This window comes from Staurois parvus, unplaced genomic scaffold (genome assembly GCF_062004578.1).
Source record: "Staurois parvus isolate SC_StPar_1 unplaced genomic scaffold, SC_StPar_1.0 ptg000390l, whole genome shotgun sequence".
In the NCBI taxonomy this organism is placed as follows: domain Eukaryota; kingdom Metazoa; phylum Chordata; class Amphibia; order Anura; family Ranidae; genus Staurois; species Staurois parvus.
Genome location: NW_028318186.1, coordinates 1048696 through 1067957, shown reverse-complemented (window position 1 = coordinate 1067957; position 19262 = coordinate 1048696). Strand labels below are relative to the sequence as shown.

Sequence of the window (19262 nt, the reverse complement as noted above, 5' to 3'; positions counted from 1 at the left end):
GTGCCGTACCGCAAAAAATGGCCTGATCAGAAAGGGGGGTAAATCTTCTGGAGGACAAGTGGTTAAACTTTGCTGCAGACACAGCATGGGTAGATGCCTGAGTGGCTGCTTATTGGTGGCTGACCATATTTTTTTTTTCTGACCAGTCAGAGGAATCCTGCTGCTGTGCCACTGTATTCTGACAGCAGGACTGTCAGAATGCACTGATCAGTGGCTGCAGCCTGCTGATAGAGAACACTTTTCAACATTTCCATTAGTGGTGCACAAAATGAAAATTCTGGTGCCTGAAACCAAAAATTCAGGATGCACTTGGCCGAAAATCAAAACGTACAGTTTTTTAAAAAGAAATGTTATTAATGTTGCTTGCAATTTTACACTGAAGTCACTAGGGGGCGATTTTGCATTGAAGTCAATGGGGACGCGACTTTGCATGAAAGCCACATGCGGCCCTTTGGTATATGATATGCGACCTCAGCAGTTTGTAATGGGAACATTGAAATTATATAAAAATCTGTGCTGGAGTATTAAAAAAGGTGTAAGATACAGCAGCTACTATGCAATTGTGATGCCAATAGCATAAATAATATCAAAAAGCAGTGCTAAATCCAATAAATAAAATGATATAAAACCACAAAGAAAATCTGTGCTATACACTCACTTTGTTAGGTACACCTGTTCAATTGCTTGGTAACATAAATTGCTAATCAGCCAATCCATGGCAGCAACTCAATGCATTTAGGCAGCTAGATGTGGTGAATACAACTTGCTGAAGTTCAAACCGAGAATCAGAATGGGGAAGAAAGGGGATTTAAGTGACTTTGAACGTGACACGGTTGTTGGTGCCAGATAGGCTGGTCTGAGTATTTCAAAAACTGCTGATCTACTGGGATTTTCACACACAACCATCTCTTAGGTTTACAGAGAATGGTCCAAAAAAGAGAAAATATCCAGTGAGCAGCACTTGTGTGAATGAAAATGCCTTGTTGGTGTCAGAGGAGAATGGGCAGACTGGTTTGAGATAATACAAAGGGAACAGTAACTCAAATAAGCACTCGTTACAACCAAGGTATGCAGAATACCATTTCTGAATGTGCAACATGTCGAACCTTGAAGCAGATGGGCTACAGCAGCAGAAGACCACACCAGGTGCCACTCCTGTCAGCTAAGAAAAGGAAACGGAGGCTACAAATCACACAGGATCACCAAAATTGGACAATAGAAGATTGGAAAAACGTTGACTGGTCTGACAAGTCTCAATTTCAGCAGCGGCATTCAGATGGTAGGGTCAGAATTTGGAGTAAACAACATGAAAGCATGGATCCATCCTGCCTTGTATCAACAGTTCATGGACGTGTAGCCGACAAATCTGCAGCAACTACGTGATGCTATCATGTCAATATGGACCAAAATCTCTGAGGAATGTTTCCAACACCTTGTTGCATCTATGCCAACGAAGAATGAAGGCAGTTATGAAGGCAAAAGGGGGGTCCAACCCAGTACTAGCAAGGTGGACCTAATAAAGTGGCCGGTGAGTGTATAAATGTTAAATCAGAAAACAAAAGTGAAACAACATGCAAAATGCAAAGAAAATCCTTTCACAATCCAAGTAAAAATCCCAAAAGGTGAAGAAATGTGAAATTAAAAAAAAGTCCTTTCACAATCCATATATTGCTGAAGGGGTCCCCAAACTCTTGCTTCCTGTTAGAAAGAACGGGCTTACACCATCAAATGACACCATTTTCAAAGCCTCTTACTGGACAATGTGGACCATTATGATGTAAATGGTCAAAAGCACGGTGTACTATCCGTACCGGGCTCCAGATAGCCAATCCCCTGATGATGTAATTTTTTGTTTATGAAACGCATTTGGCGTGGTCACGATGTGATGTCATCATGCACACCTGCCAACTGGAGCCTGGTACAGAATGGACTGGTACCAGCTCCCACTTCCACTCAGATCCTCTCCCCCCTCCTCCCCGGAGTCTTCTGGGAAACATCACAGGTCCCAGAAGACTGGGGGACCATTCACAAAACACAGCATGGCTAGTGCATGCACAGTGGGTAGCCAACTGTAACGCTCAAAGTGGGATAGCCGGCTGCCGACAGTAAGGATGCCGACGCCAGGAACCCGAAGGCTAGTGAAGAACAAGTCTGGCTGAGGTTGGCGCTGTATGTGTGTCTGCTGACTTAATTTTTTTTCTTCCAGAGTGAACAACCTCTTTAAAGTGGTTGTAAACCCTTGCATATACCCAGTGAAGTGACTGGCCTCAGGTGATATACAGAGAGGAAACACAAATCCTCTTACATAAGTTGTACATGTTACCTGTTTATCTGCAGTCTTCTATTCTCTATATCCATTCAAAGTCCAGAATTTATAAAGCTTGTCTGAGCTGTCAGAAAACAGGGGCAGACACTCTACAGACCTCAGTGAGGAGAGCTTTAAGAGCTGATTGGAGGGAAGAGACCCCACCCCACACACACACACACACACACACACACACACACACACACACACACACACACACACACACACACACACACAGCACAAAGGAACAGAGCCAAGGCTGTTTTTTTATATATTACAAAATATTTTAAAAAATATATATGTTTTAAATAAATTATTGTGATTTTTCTTAACATATAAAAAGTCATTTTAACATAAATTTTTACATATATTTGCAAATGCATTCCAAAAATGTAGATTACATTTATTTTTAAAGACATACAGTATACTTGAAAATATTTTTCATATATTTTGTAATAAAAATGCATTTCAACATATAGTATATATATATATATATATAGAAATATATTTTTGAAATATGTTGAATACGGCCAAAGTTGTAGTATTTCATATATATATGTCAATATATTAGGTAAGAATATTTTTAAAATATATTTCAGATATGTTTTTCTTCCATGTGGGCCGGACCCATGGCTGCTGCATATAGCCACCAATAGACAGCAATGATTAATGATTTTGCCCTGGGCCCCTATCACACATATTATGGCTCTGCATCCAGCACTTCCGGGTGCATCCCTGGTGCACTTTGTGGTTTCCACTCCTGTTCCTGCTCCCGCCAACCCGTGTCCTGGAGAGATGCATAAGCCAGCTGGAGGAACCAAAGAAACCAGCAAGAAACACAGACATCTGACACCCATGGAAGGGAGAAGATTCTACGGACGGCTTTGCTCAGTAATGAAAAGAAGATTCTATATACGGGTGCTGAGTCAGATACAAATGATTCACTTCTTTCTACATAAGCTTTCTTTGTTCAATGACAGGGCCGCTTAAAGGCAATATTTTGGCATTATATAAGCAAGCCAAATAAATAAATGGCAATCTGCTGAAATAGTGCAGAAGACATGCAAAGTGTAAAGCTATATAGTGTTCTTGCAGTGCCACCTTGTGGATGTAAAATGGAAGTAAACGTTCCACGTTTGTCTCAATGTTAATATGGGAATAATACAGAAATTTACATTATTCAGTAGAATAAATCATTTTTGTATTTCACATGACTTTATCTATGTTTCTCCCCACATTTACATGCAGACCAAGCTGTCCAGAAAAAGTGTAAACGGATGAGATGCATTGAAATATAAAAATCAATTTTGGTGCAATTTACAACAAAATGCTGCCTGTATGAATTATTAAAAATCATTTTTGTATTTCACATGACTTAATCTATGTTTCTCACCACATTTACATGCAGACCAAGCTGTCCAGAAAAAGTGTAAACTGATGAGATGCATTGAAATATGAAAATCCACTTATTTCAATTTTGGTGCAATTTACAACAAAATGCTCCCTACAGGAATTATTATAAATCATTTTTGTATTTCACATGACTTTATCTACATTTCTCACCACATTTACATGCAGACCAAGCTGTCCAGAAAAAGTGTAAACTGATGAGATGCATTGAAAAATAAAAATCCACTTATTTCAATTTTGGTGCAATTTACAACACAATGCTCACTGCAGGAATTATTATAAATCATTTTTGTATTTCACATGACTTTATCTATATTTCTCCCCACATTTACATGCAGACCAAGCTGTCTAGAAAAAGTGTAAACTGATGAGATGCATTGACATATAAAAATCCACTTATTTCAATTTTGGTGCAATTTACAACAAAATGCTCCCTATAGGAGTTACTGAACATTAGGAAAATACTGTACATACAATAAACCCCTACAACTATCAGAACACACACAGTTCTGCAACAGTGCCTGTGTGTGTGTGTGTGTGTGTGTGTGTGTGTGTGTGTGTGTGTGTGTGTGTGTGTGTGTGTGTATAAACATTGTTCAGCATAAATTAGTACACCCCAACAGATTTGTCAGAAAATGTGTTTTGCTTTTTTTTCTTTTTTAGTTGTTCTTGTTGCTAGGCATATTTAAAATTCAAAATGCAGTAAAAACGCAATACGTGCTTTCCTGCAGCGTTTCCATTGAAGTCTATAGAACCAAAAACACATTAAAAAAGTCCCTAACCCTTTCCAAAAATCGCACCTAGTGAAAACACACAGGTGTGAATATATCCCATAGGAAATCATGTTAAATAGACTGTACTGTATTTCTGCAAAATGCTGCAGAAAACGCTTAGGTGTGAACCTAGAGTCAAAGGGTCCAACAATTAATTGATTGATCACATAACAGCAGAAAATAGCAACATTTCAGAGGCACACAGGGCCCCTTCATCAGGATTGTTACACATGGCTGATGAAGGGGCCCTGTGTGGCTCCGAAATGTCACTATCTTCTACTGTTATGTGATCAATCAATAAATGTTGGACCTTTTTTGGAGTTTCCTGGTGTGCTGGTGATATACAGTCATGGTTAAAAATATTAGCACCCCTGCATTTCTGTCATTGTTGCGAATACAAATGTTTAGGCATTCTCATGTTTATTTGTTTTGTTTGTATTGGTATCACACAAAAAAGTGGAAAAACAAAAAGCCAAATTTGACACATTCCACGGAAAACCCCCAAAATGGACTGGACAAAATTATTGGCACCTTATCAAAATTGTAAGAAATATTTGCATTCCAAGTTTGCAATGTTCCTGTAATTTGTAATTAAACTCACCTGTATCAATTAACAGATCTTAATGTTCCTGTGTCCACTGTGCACAACATTGTCAAGAAGTTTACAGTCCATGGCACTGTAGCTAATATCCTTGGACATGGACGAAAGAGAAAAATTGATCAAAGATTACAAGGAAGGATTGTTTGAATGGTGGATAAAGAACCTCGATCATCTTCCAGACAAATACAAGCTGACCTTCAGGCACAGGGTACAACTGTGTCAGCTTGCACTAAACATCGCCATCTGAATGAAAATGGATGCTATGGTAGGAGATCCAGGAGGACCCCACTGCTGACACAGAAATAAAAAAAATCCAGATTGGAGTTTGCCAAAACTTACCTAAGGAAGCCAAAATCCTTTTGGGAGACTGTGCTGTGGACAGACGAAACAAAATGACAGCTTTTTGGTAAAGCCCATCATTCTTCTGTTTTCAGAAAAAGAAATGAGACCTTTAAAGAAATTAATCCAGTCCCTACAGTCAAACATGGTGGAGGTTCACTGATGTTTTGGGGTTGCTTTGCCGCTTCAGGCACTGAATGTCTTAACCGTGTGCATGGCATTATGAAATCTGAAGACTGCCAAAGAATTCTGGGGTGCAATGTAGGGCCCAGTGTCAGAAAGTTGGGTCTCCATCAGAGGTCATGGGTGTTACAGCAGGACAATGACCCAAAACGCACGTCAAAAAGCACCCAGAAATGGTTTCAGACAAAGCGCTGGAGAGAACTGAACTGGCCAGCAATGAGTCCCGATCTCAATCCCATAGAGCTCCTGTGGAGAAATCTCAAAACAGCATTTGAGAAAAGGAACCCTTCCAATCTGAGGGACCTGGAGCAGTTGGCGAAAGAGATGCTGTCCAAAATTCCAGTAGAGAGATGTGAGAAACTCATTGAGGCTTACAGGAAGTGATTGATTTCAGTTATATTTTCCAAGGGGTGTGCAAGCCCATTTTTGGGCTTTTGCGTGGAATGTGTCAGATTTGGCTTATTGTTTCTCCACACCAATACAAACAAAAGAAATAAATATGAGAATGACTAAACATTTGTAATTTCAACAATTTTCTGGGCAAAGTGGTGCACTATCTGACAGAAATGCAGGGGTGCTAATATTGACTGTATTACCTGCCTAAGACTAGGATCCAGGCACACCTGACCTGAGCTCATTTGGGGGATCCAAGTATGCCTGAGCTCATCCCTACTTGAGATTTCAGGGAATTTCAGGGTGGATCTTGGACTGGGCCTGACACCCGCAGTCAGTGGTCTCCTGGAAGTTGCCTGGAGTGGTGTTGTTTGGAATTAACTGGTTAGAGTGCAGCACAGGAAGTTATCAGTTCACTGCAATTTTTGGCAGGATCAACAGGTATATTTTTACACTTATTGAACAGATCTAACAAAACAATTTCATATTTTACAAACTGCAAAGGAACCAATAAGAGAAGTTCACTCTGAGGGTTTACATGCACTTTAAAAGGCTATTGTTTAAAACAACTTTGGAAGGAAAATTAAAATATTTTAGTCTAAAATAGAGACTGCTGAGATCTAGACATAACAAGATATACGTGAAACCTGTTTTCTAATTCTTTCTGGTTTTCTCTGGCATTTGCACTGTGGGATCATTATATAAAGGAACTGTAGAGAAGACAAATATTACACGATCCCCACACCACTCGTTACCCACTTTTAATTAAAACTGTGTCATGTCTGTTGTATTTGGCAGGCTGCAATGTTTTGTTTTCACAGCGGAGCTTCTCCACTTATATAACGTAATTCATTGTTTAAACACACTGAACAATGTTGTTAATTTTTCCCACGAGACAAATACTGTCCATACAGATGTGTCACGTTTTTTCCCACCATATTTCATCACTTCTGTCTCTAAAATCATTATTCTCTCAGCCTAACACATGATACCCAGCTGATTGACTATTTCATATGCACCTTAGTGACAAAGATGCCTACAAAATTCTTAATAACAATCTGTGGCCAGGCTATGGACATTTAGATATCTATATATTATTAGCAAGCAGTAGATGGTCTTTAAAACAAATCCTCAATGACCATTAACTGCAGACGCCGTGAAGCAATTCATCCTCAAGTTCACAGCAGAAGGAAAGATGTCATTCAAGATATCTCCCCCAAATTAATGACTGGAGGGTAATTGCCTGTTCTCGAGAAACTCATTCCACTGTGAGGAAAACTAAAAGTTGCATATCAAAATAGATGTTGCTAAGGTACTAAAAGGCCTAGGGCACCTTGAATAAAGTGTTGTGGGTCTTGTACTATACCAAAATTAAGAAATACAATTGCATAACCAAAGTTAGGCAGGTGGACCATTTGTTTAGGATCTTCTGAAACATAAGGGCCCATTGACACTAGATGTGGGATGTTGGGATCCCTCCCATGGTAGAGCTAGATAGAGCTTCAGTTATCTAGCTGTCAATTGATACTCATGGAATATTTCTTGTTAGCTAGTAATTGAATGGAGATGCCCAAAAGTTGGCCTTGCACGGCTAGTAGTTGGAAGGAGATGCCAAAAAAATTGGCTTCAAACAGCTATTAGTTGAATGGATATAACAAAAAGTTGGCTTTGTACAACTATTAGGTGAATGGATATGCCAAAAAGTTGGCCTTGTCAGTTTGTAATGGAATGGAGATACCCCAAAATTTGTCTTGCACAACTATTAGTTGAATGGAGATGCCAAAAAGTTGGCCTTGCCAGTTTGTAATGGAATGGAGATACCCCAAAAGAGGCCTTGCACAGGTAGTAGTTGAATGGAGATGCCAAACAGTTGGCCTTGCAAAGCTAGTAGCTGGACAAAGATTCACTAAAGTTGGCCTTGCACAGGTAGTAGCTAAATGGAGATGCCAAAATGATGACCCTGTGTCAGGAATGGACTTGCCAATAATGGTGGGACTCACCTGCCTTGTGGGCTGCAGTACCAGGGCTGGCCAGTGGGTGCTCTCAGCAATCAGAGACTCAACCCTGCAGTCAGCCAAACACCTGAAGCCGATTACGGAGGTGTATTTAAGGGATGGCCAGACCTGCAGTCTGTGCCTTGGTGTGTGTTTTTCCATGGGCCCCTGTATCTTGTTACCTGCATTCCTGTTCCTGCCTGACTTACTCGTTGCCTACCCTGCCTGATCCTGACCTCTGCTGTCTTCTCCTGTTTGATCCCTGGCTTGTGACCCCGACCATTCTCTGCCTGACCCCCTGTACCTACCTGCCCGTTAGTTGCTGTACCCGGCTCATGACCTGACTACTCTCTGCCTGCTCCTCCTGTTCCTACCTGCCCGATTGTTATTGACCCGGCCTGCCTGACTACGCTTGCATTGTATGTATTGTTATCTGTGGGTGGTTTGGTTTGGTTCGTTTGCACTGTGTTTATGTTTTAGTATTGCACTGCGTTTTGTATTGTTAGTATTAATAAATTATATTGTTTATAACATATCTGAAGCCTGCGTTTCCCTGCGTCAGTTCACATACCTCTGGCCATACCTGGAGCCCTGACACCCTGCCAGCTAGTAGTTGAATGGAGATGCCAAAAACGTTGGCCTTGCCAGCTAGCAGTTGAATGGAGATGCCAAAAATGTTAGCTTTGCCAGGCAGCAGTTGAATGGAGATGCCCAAATGTTGGCCTCACACAGCCAGTAGCTGAATGGAGATGCCAAAAAGTTGGCCTTCTGCAGCTGGCCATTGAATGGAAATGCCAAAAATTTGGCCTTGCACACCTAGTAGTTGAATAGAGATGCCAAAAATCTGGAATAGCACAGGCATCCTTTGGTGACTCTTGAAGTGTACTTGCAAGGCTCTGAATGAGAGCAACTATTGTGGCACAGGGGCAAGTGTTTGGGTACCCAGGTCTAGCAATGCCAATGGCCAGAACCAACATTTTCCTAATTGTGAAAAAAAAGCACACATACAGTTCATATAAACGTTTGCATATGCAAAGCAAGAACATAGGGCCTAGGTGGATATTCTTATCTTTGCAGTATCCACCAGTACAGAGCTGGGACAAGGTCCTTTAAGCACCCAAGGTGAACAGGCCAAAGTGTGCCCTCCTGCCCAATAAACTGTGAACTAGGTTACAAGTCTTGCCTTTTTTATGCCTCCCTCCTGCTGAAGGCAGCAATCTCTTCTGCTTAGCCCTCGGCCCGGCCCTACCTGGGTGCAAGTTCTGACATTGGCCATTTAAAATGATCTCCCTGTGTTTGTATAGGTTTCTACCCACAGTCTAAACACACATTCATAGGTTAATTATTCCCAGTAAATTGGCTGTAGTTTGTAGTGGGAATATTAAATTGTAAGCTTCAATACAGGCCGGGGTTGATACGGTGTTCAGTGTTCTCTGCAAAGTACTGTTCAAAACACCTTTGTGTTGTATAAGTGACTGAAATAAATATGTACTTTTTACACAGCATATATCAGAATGTTCTCATATGCTTGCATTGATTAGGAGAACTTACTATTTAACATCCAGTTTGAACAATAAAGATCTGTTGGTGTTGTGAGATGGCTGGATATCTGACAAGGCGATCCACAAATGGTAACAGCTGTGTTTCCCGGGGAAAATCCAGTGCCGGAAATATGGAGGCTCCTATTGTCTATGCAATCTGTAAGCAATAAAGAGATAAAGTTCAATATCTTATTAAGAGGAACATTTTCCTGTATGTAGATGTCCAAGCAAGGACTATTGACCATGAAAGCAAGCTGTGCGGCAGGATGTTTCAAGGAGAATTTTCAATATGTAAAGTGAAATACCACTGTTCAAGGTTTTACAAAGGAATTCAAAGGGAAAGAACAGTCTATTTTTAGGGGGCATAAGATTTGGATTCTTTTTGCATTTTTACCTTAAAATGAACGTTCTGCCACTTGTTTTGACTATAATGATTGTATATTTGTGATAGCCCTGGTTCACACTGATGCGGTGTGGAATTTTCAGCGTTTTCAGTGCAAATTCCTCACCGCATTTAGAATCGCTCCCCCGTTGAGCATGACTTCAGCTCCCCACACCCGTTTTTTTCTGACAGCTCATACAAGCTTTATAAATTCTGCACTTTGAATGGATGTAAGAGAAAGACAGCTGTAGACTAATAGGTACAACCAGGGCCGGACTGACCATTTGGAAACTCGGGCACTGCCCGAGGGCCCGGGGTCAGTAGGGGGCCCCATGAGATGTTCCTGGTACCTTTTTCATAGGCTTTTTTGAGTTTGGGCAAGGACACAGGGGCCCCATGATCCCCTATTGCCCAGTCTGCCCCTGGATATGAGCCACATGCAGAGTGCATTGATTTTAGGGCTGGTTCACAACATAGAAATGCAGTCCGAATGCATTTCAGCATGCCCCTTTTTTGGCGCATTTTTGATGCGTTCCAGTGCATTTTTTCCCCCTGTTTTTTCTTCATCTTATACAGTGTGTTTTGTATGCATTCCAGTACAGTTCTGTACAGAAAAAAATGCTACAAAATCTACTTTTGTACTGGAACTGACTGCACTAGTGTTAACTATGCCATTGGAACTAGGGATGCACTGATACCATTTTTTTGCAGCGAGTATGAGTACTGATACTTTTTTTTTTGTACTCGCCGATACCAATTATCGATACCTGCCAGCAACCATTTTGTTTAACTTCAGCTGTCAGCAGGGAACCTCGCTGACAGCTGATTGAGGGATCGGTTGTTAAGGATGTGCCCTGTTCCTTAACCACTTTGGCTCTCACACCTGTTCACATCTTATGGACCAGAGCAATTTTTACATTTTTACTTTGGACCTGTTTATTCTGTGATAACTTTGTCATTACTTAAGATAACAATGTAATAGATATATTTTTTTTTAGGCCAAACACGGCTTTCTTTTTTTGTGAATATAGTCTTGCAACAATTACATTTTTTTCACAATCTTTAGACAATTAAATGTAACAAAGCTAAAAAAACACACTTTTTCTTTTTTTTGAGCAGTGTTAATTTAAAATTAAATTGTGATACTGCACATAAAAATGCTAATTTTATCCTGCAATTTGTCCTGTTTATAATGCCACTAACATTATGATTGTGGTACAAAGCATTGAAAAGTTATTGACAATTTAAATGCATTTATTTTTTTCAATTTGGTGCTTTTTTCAATGTGAAATGTGTAGATAAATGTTAAAGGTGTGAAAATATTAATGAACAAAACAAAAAAAAAAAGTTTTTACTAATAATAGTTTAAAAAATAGGAATTAACAAAACAAATCAGCAGGAAAATAATAATTGGAGAGAATAAGGAGTTAAGTAGGGCTGATTAGAATAAATTAAAGGTTAAATGGGCTAAACAGGAACATTTAATTAATTAAAATTAAATAATTACATTAAATTAATCAATTAAAAAAAAAACTTTTTTTTTACTTGACAGGTTGCCTTTAACTGACTTCATCTGCAGATCGAAGTTCGCCACTTTGATCTATAGATGAATAAACAGAAAGATACGAAATGAAACAATGTTTCTTTTTATCTTTCTGTTTTAGCAGCAAAAGAAATGTAAATTAAAAAAAAAACAGAAAAAAACAAAAAAAGTGGGCAAAGAACCGAGCCTGAAGGTATTAGTTTCAAGTATGACAGCACTTGTTAGAGTATCGATACTCGTGTAAATGCTTAGTATTGGCACTGATACCAGTATCAGTATTGGTGCAACCCTAATTGGAACCCATGTAACCTACTGTCCATGCATTTTTGATGCAGAAGAAAATGCACAGCATCTGGTGTGAACCAGCCCTTAACCACTTGACCTCCAGAGGATTTACCCCCCTTAATGACCAGGCCTCTTTTTGCTACTCGGCGCTGCACTAATTCAACTGATAATTGCGCGGTCATGCAATGCTGCACCCAAACGAAATTTACGTCCTTTTTTCACACAAATAGAGCTTTCTTTCAGTGGTATTTGATCACCTGTGCGCTTTTTGTTTTTCACGCTATAAACAAAAAAAGGCCAAAAATTTTGAAGAAAAAAAAGATTTTTTACTTTCAGCTATAAAAAATATATAGTAAACACAAAGTTGGTTATAAATTTAGGCCAAAAATGTATTCTGCTACATGTTTTTGGTAAAAAAAATCCCAATAAGTGTATATTGATTGCTTTGTTTGAAAGTTATAGCGTCTACAAACTATGGTATAGATACTGCAATTTACGCCATTTTTTTTGCTATTCAGCGCTGCGCTAGTTTAACGGACAATTGAGCGGTCATGCAATACGGTACATAAATTAAATTTACATCCTTTGTTTCCCACAAATTGAGCTTTCTTTTGGTGGTAATTGATCGAAAAAAAACAATATTTTGGACTTTTTGCTATAAAACATGTCCAGTAAAAAAAAAATTTAAAAATCAAATTTAGTCATAAATTTCTGCCAAAATGTATTCTGCGACATGCGACTTTGCTAAAAAAAAAAAAACCCAATACGTGTAAATTAATTGGTTTACGTGAAAGTTATAGCGTTTACAAATGGTGGGAAAGATACTGGGATTTTTAGTTTTTTTTTATACTAATAATGGCGGCGATCAACGACTTATGGCGGTGATCAGGGACTTATGGCGGTGATCAGCGACTTATGGCAGGACTGCAGGACTGCGGCGGACATTCTGACACTGGGGGGTACTGATTTGGGGTCACTGACATCTCCAGTGACTCCAATACAGTGATCAGTGCAAAAAAAAACACTGACACTGTACTAATGGCACTGGGGAGGAAGGGGTTAAGTTTATTTTGCAGGGAAGGGTTATCTGACTGTGGGTTATAGACTGTGTGCTCTGCTAGAGCAGTTGCTCCAGAGCTTAGTAAATGAGGTGAGGCTTCACTTTCCAAAGAACACCCAATCACATGCATGAAAAAAAAATTGGATGATGGAAGTCAATAGAGCGTTCCCTCATTAACTAACCTCTGGAGCAATTGCACTTGCAAAGTTCACAGTCTATTTACCTTTAGTAAATCCACCCCATAGACTTACATTGTGAGAAGGAGCAGTAAAGCACATCCACTATGTAGTACTGCACAAATGGAAGCAGAGCCTTCTTATGTAATGAGCCAAATTTGGCTACCACCATGTACATACTGTATATAATTATAAAGTATACACAGCTACAAAGTTTTTATTTTACACATATCGAAAACTTAATTAAAAAAAACCTATATATTTAATTACTAAAAAAGGACACAAGTAGCAATCCACATTACAAATGAACAAAGTCTATTAGCAGAAGGTGACCCCCCCACACACACACACACACATACATACACACACCTTTTTTAGCAGTGGCCCCCAACCAGATTTCTTTATCTGCAATTTTGAGCGTTCTGTTTTTTATTCTCTCAGCTAACCAAAGACATAAGGTCAAGAAGCCTTGAGTGATCCTGGTCCAAAAACCTGCTCCAAACATCTTGGTCATTTGAGGGGGTGGACTTCTGTTCCTGATTAGTAAGAGGCTTATTGACTTTTATTGTGGAAAAGCCTTTTAGACTTGAAACTGACTTGAAGAAAGCAGCTATTAATACACAGAGGAAATACATCTAAAAAAGTTGATTTACATGCCAAAGGATTCATATTTCTATTCATGTAGTCCTGATATTTACACAGCTCTGCCACACAGCAAAGGTCTGCCAGCAGGGGTGGGGATCTAAACTAAATTATTATTATTATACAGGATTTATATAGCGCCAACAGTTTGCTCAGCTCTTTATAATATAAAGGGAGACAATACAGCAACAATACAGTTCAATACAAGAGGGATAGGATAGGAAGGCCCTGCTCCTTGGAGCTTACAATCTAACAAAAAATAAATAAATTAGCCGCTGTTCACACTGCCGCGATTTCAGGTGCGATTTGGGAATTGAAATCGTACCTGATATCGGATCGAATGAATGTGAATGTCTTAACATACGCGATTTGCTGCAGCGTGATTTCAAAAGTAGTTCTTGTGTTACTTTTTCTGCAGTTTCTTGCAATTTCACATAGACTACAATAGAAATTGCACTTAAAAACGCAATGGAAAATGCCAGAAATCCTTGGGAAATCTTCAGAAACGCGGCAAACAAAACGCGGGATTTTAAATCGCATCTAGTGTGATCGGGGGCTAAGTGCACAAATAATGTCAAATAACCAAGAGTTGCTGCATCCACTGCAAGTGATCCCACACCCAATCAATAAATAATGAATATATGTTGCGCTACTCAATACATACCTTAGTTCATAACTGTAATAAATAGAAATAATAGATACACCTTAATTAATATATCATCAATAATCTGTGCATATATAAATCATATGAATACATAAAGTCCCAATTGATGGATCCATGGATTTTGATTTGCAATTGGGACCAGGGGCGGACTGACAACTCATGGGGCCCCCGGGCAATAGGGGATCATGGGGCCCCTGTGTCCTTGCCCACACTCAAACCACACCCAAAAAAGCCTATGAAAGGTACCAATAGCATCTCATGGGGCCCCCTACATACCCCGGGCCCTCGGGCAGTGATCTCCATGTGTTACTTAATCCTGACCCGAGATCGGTGCGTTACCCAATCCTGACCTAGATTGTGTTACTTAATCCTGACCACTGAACTCTGTGTCTTACTTAATTCTGACCCTTAAAACTCTTTGTGCTTCTTATACCTTATCTCTGAGCTATGTGTGTTACTCAATCCTGACCCCTGAACCCTCTGTGTTACTGATCTCTTAAACTCTGTGCTTTACTTACTCCTGACCCCTGTACTTTGTGTGTTACCTAATCCTAAGCCCTGAACTCTGCGCTTTACCTAATCCTGACCCTTGAACTCTGTACGTTACTTATTGCTGACCCCTGAGCTCTGTGCGTTACCTAATCCTGACCCCTGATCTCCATGTGTTACTTAATCCTGACCCCTGAGCTCCATATGTTACTTAATCCTGACCCCTGATCTCCATGTGTTACTTAATCCTGACCCCTGAGCTCGGTGCATTACCTAATCCTGACCCCTGATCTTCATGTGTTACTTAATCCTGACCACTGAGCTCAGTGCATTACCTAATCCTGACCCCTGATCTCCATGTGTTACTTAATCCTGACCACTGAGCTCTGTGCGTTACCTAATCCTGATCCCTGATCTCCATGTGTTACTTAATCCTGACCCCTGAACTCGATGTGTTACTTAATCTTGACCTATGAACTTTGTGCCTTACTAAATTCTTACCCCAAAAACTCTTTATGCTACTTGATCCTTATCCAGAGGTATGTGTGTTACTCAGTTCTGACCCCTGAACTCTCTGTGTTATTTACTCCTGATCCCTTGAACTCTGTTTTTCTTGCTCCTGCCCCTGTACTTTGTGCATTACTTAACCTCTTCATGCCGAGCATATGCAAATATGGGGCCTCTCGGCAGGTGGGCCTTGACCCTGAGCAGTCGCATATTTGCGTACCATTTGTAAACAAACATGTGCTGAGAGCACGCACCCTGCACACTCCCAGCACATGTCGGTGTCTCACGGAAAGGTCCCAATCTCTCCTTGCGATCGGGACCTTTCCGATCATGTGACTGCTGTGACAGCCAATCATGGCGGTCACATGACCCTAAACCCCGCCCCGCCTCCTGGCATCAGAAATACCTTAAAGGGCCGGGAGGTGCCGTCATGAAGGGGTTAATCTTAACCCCTGCGCTTTACCTAATCCTGACCCTTGAACTCTGTACGTTACGTATTCCTGACCCCTGAGCTCTGTGCGTTACTTAATCCTGACCCCTGAACTCCATGTGATACTTAATCCTGACCCCTGAACTCTGTGCCTCACTTAATTCTGACCCCAAAAACTCTTTGTACTACTCAATCTTTATCCCTGAACTATGTGTGTTACTCGGTCCTGACCCCTGAACTCTCTGTGTCACTTACTCCTGATCCCTTGAACTCTGTACTTTACTTACTCCTGACCCCTGAGCTTGGTACATTAGCTAATCCTGACCACAGAGCTCTGTTTGTTACCTAATACTGACCACAGAGCTCTGTATGTCAGAAATCCATGTGGTGCTTAATCCTGACCCTGAACTCTGTGTGGTACTTAATCCTGACCCTGAACTCTGTGTGGTACTTAATCCTGTCCTCTGAACTCTCTGCATTACCTATTTCTGACCCCATGAACTCTGTGCTTTACTCACTTCTGGCCCCTGAACTCTCTGTGTTACTTAATCCTGACCTGTGATCTCTATTCACTACTTAATCCTGACCTTTAAACTCTCTGCATTACTTCCTCCTGGCCCCTGAACTCTCTGTGTTACTTAATCCTGACCTCTGAACTCTCTGTGTTACTTAATCGTGACCTCTGATCTCTATTCACTAATTAATACTGACCCTGAACTCTGTGCATTACTTAATCCTGACCTCTGAACTCTCTGCATTACTTACTCCTGGCCCCTGAACTCTCTGTGTTACTTAATCTTGACTTCTGAACTCTCTGTGTTACTTAATCCTGACCCCTGATTTCTGTGTGGTACTTAATCCTGACCCCTGATTTATGTGTGTTACTTAATCCTAAACTCTGATCTCTATTCGTTACTTAATGCTGACCCTGAACTCTGTGCTTTACCTACTCCTGACCCCTGAACAGTAGTGCTCAGAGTATTGTATGTACTCTCCAGGGCCTCAGGATATGCACAGCCAAAGGGGAAGCCAAGGGAATCAGGACAGCAACAACCAAAGGAAATGCTTCAGGGGTGCAGCCCTAGTCAGACGGGGAGATCAGCCACTAGATGAAGAAAAAACAGGTGGCGCACACACCTAGTGCATTATCCAAGGTTTATTGAAAGGAGTGAAAGATAAAAACATACTCACAGACGAAGCTTATATCTAGAAAGCATAGAAAAATGATGATGGCTACAACGGCAGGCAAGGTCTTGCCACTGTTAGTCCGGTCAAATGGCTGATGCGTTTCGGGTGACGAATCCCTTTCCTCAGAGCTAATGACCAGCCTCTGATGCAGATGTGTAATGCATGGATAATGGGAGCCTTGCTGGTGAACTGCTCAGAACTGCCACATTCACAGAAAGCCTTGGGGTTTTTTTAGTGAATAAGTGGTGTGACATCACCACCTCATCTCTCCACATCATCCAATCAGCGATTGTACTCATTAAAAAAAAAAATGTTTTGAGACTGGCAGCAGTGCCAAACAAGTGACCCTCTGTGGTCACTATGCAGTGAGGAGGTTGCTCAGTACAGGACCTGGAAAATTGTGGTGATCACTGTAGTAGTGCCGACTACTACAGTGATTGTCCCCTTCCCCATGGTCCCTTGGGTATGAGATATGCATACTTAAGTTGGCCCAAGCTGAACCAATGTATGTATGCAATATAGATCAACCCTAGAATTCGGCTTCATGCAAAGTATGACAAAAAGGGAGGACCACTAGAAACCTTTCATTAGTAAGCTCGCATGGGTATAGTCACTTTAAGTCAATGTAAATACTAACATCACATTTAAGCTTTAATGTGTTGATTTAATTTTAAAAGTGTTTTTCAATAGTTTGAAACTTGAGATTTTAATAAAATAATACCTGGCAAGCCTGCCATCAAGGTTCCTGATCAGACACTTCTGGTTATAGGGTGACAACATCCTATCACATTGCCAAACTGTGCACCTGCGTTGTCACTCTGTCATACAGGCTTCCATTGGAAACAATAAGTTTCAACATCCAATATGCAGACATGGCCTGGTATTGTCACCATCCGGAAACCCACACTGAGAAATTTTAATATTTTCATATACCCATACTTATGGTCAAATACATAGTTAGTCTGGCTGAAAAAAGACAAAAGTCCATCCATTTTGTTATTTACTGTAGTTGCTGATTTTTAAAATTAAATACTTACCAGTGCCCAGGGTCCATTGCTGTCTTCCCCCAGCCAGCTGTTCTTACCACTACAGGTCATCATCTTGGGTATGGGAGCTCCCCACTGTGTATGTGTGAGCTCCTATAGCATTTTGTGAATGGTCTTACAGCCTCCTAGAGCAGGGATCTCCAAACGTTTTAAACAAAGGGCCAGTTTACTGTCCTTCAGACTTCAGGGGGGCTGGACTGTGGCCATAGGGAGTAGAACAGATCCAGACGTCAGTGGGAAAAAAAACATGCCCTTTCTTTGGTGTCATTGGGAGGATTTGTGCCCCAACATTGGTGTAATTGGGCCCCATTGTTGGTATCATTGTGAGGAATTGTCCCTTAAAATTGGTGTCAGTGGAAGGAATTATTCCCCATAATTGGTGTCAGTGGAAGGAATTATGGCCCATTGTTGGTGTCATTGTGAGGAATTGTCCCTTATAATTGGTGTCAGTGGAAGGAATTATTCCCCAAAATTTTATGTCAGTGGAAGGAATTATGGTCCATTGTTGGTGTCATTGTGAGGAATTGTCCCTTATAATTGGTGTCAGTGGAAGGAATTATTCCCCATAATTGGTGTCAGTGGAAGGAATTATGGCACATTGTTTGTATCAGTCAATGAAACAGTGCTCCAAGGGCCAGTAAAAGCAATCAGAGGGCCACATCTGGCCCCCGGACAACAGTTTGGAGATCACTGTCCTAGGGCATGGGACATGTCCCAGAGGGCTGTGGGAGAGGGTGGGGCAAGTGATGTAATCCTTATCTAGGCAAGGATTGTGGAAGTGGGAACCGATAAAAATCTACCCTTGTTTTTACTGGTAAAAAAAATGCCCCACCCCCCAAAAAAAAAATAACCTGTAACTCAGTTTCTAGGCTAGGGGAAGGAGCAAACCATCATTACTTCACTTTTTGATTGAAGTTCATCTTTAAATTCTTGCATAAGCTCAGTATCCTATAACTGGGTATCTTACAGATGAGAAATCAGGAACAACTACCTTTACCCACCAATGTTATTTTTTAACAAATAAACCCAGTAACCCATAACTGGGTCGTTTACAGATGAGAAACCAGGAGCAACTACATTTGCTTACCAATGTTATTTTTTAACGAAGTGACAATCAGTGGTGCATCGAAGGTAATATTTGATGTGGCCCATCCTCTGCCACCATCAAGACACCTGACTTCATAGCTTCCAGCTGGCAGATCAGGAAGATCACATTGTACTATTGAAGTATTTCCAACAATATTTTTACAGTTATAATCTTCAACTGTGATGCGAAGATTCTCCACAGCCGTGATGGCTGAGACAACAATT

The 19262-nt window shown here is 40.6% G+C and overlaps 1 protein-coding gene across 1 annotated transcript in view; it reads right to left on the bottom strand.

Moving 5' to 3' along the window:
* Positions 1 to 19262, bottom strand: part of PKHD1 (PKHD1 ciliary IPT domain containing fibrocystin/polyductin) — an 808705-nt gene that overhangs the window by 687618 nt on the left and 101825 nt on the right. The window contains exons 25-26 of the mRNA XM_089685961.1: positions 19039 to 19248; positions 9550 to 9696 (exon numbers count right to left, since the gene is read on the bottom strand). Of these exons, the coding sequence (XP_089542087.1) occupies positions 9550 to 9696; positions 19039 to 19248 (357 nt within the window). The remainder of the gene's footprint in view (positions 1 to 9549; positions 9697 to 19038; positions 19249 to 19262) is intronic.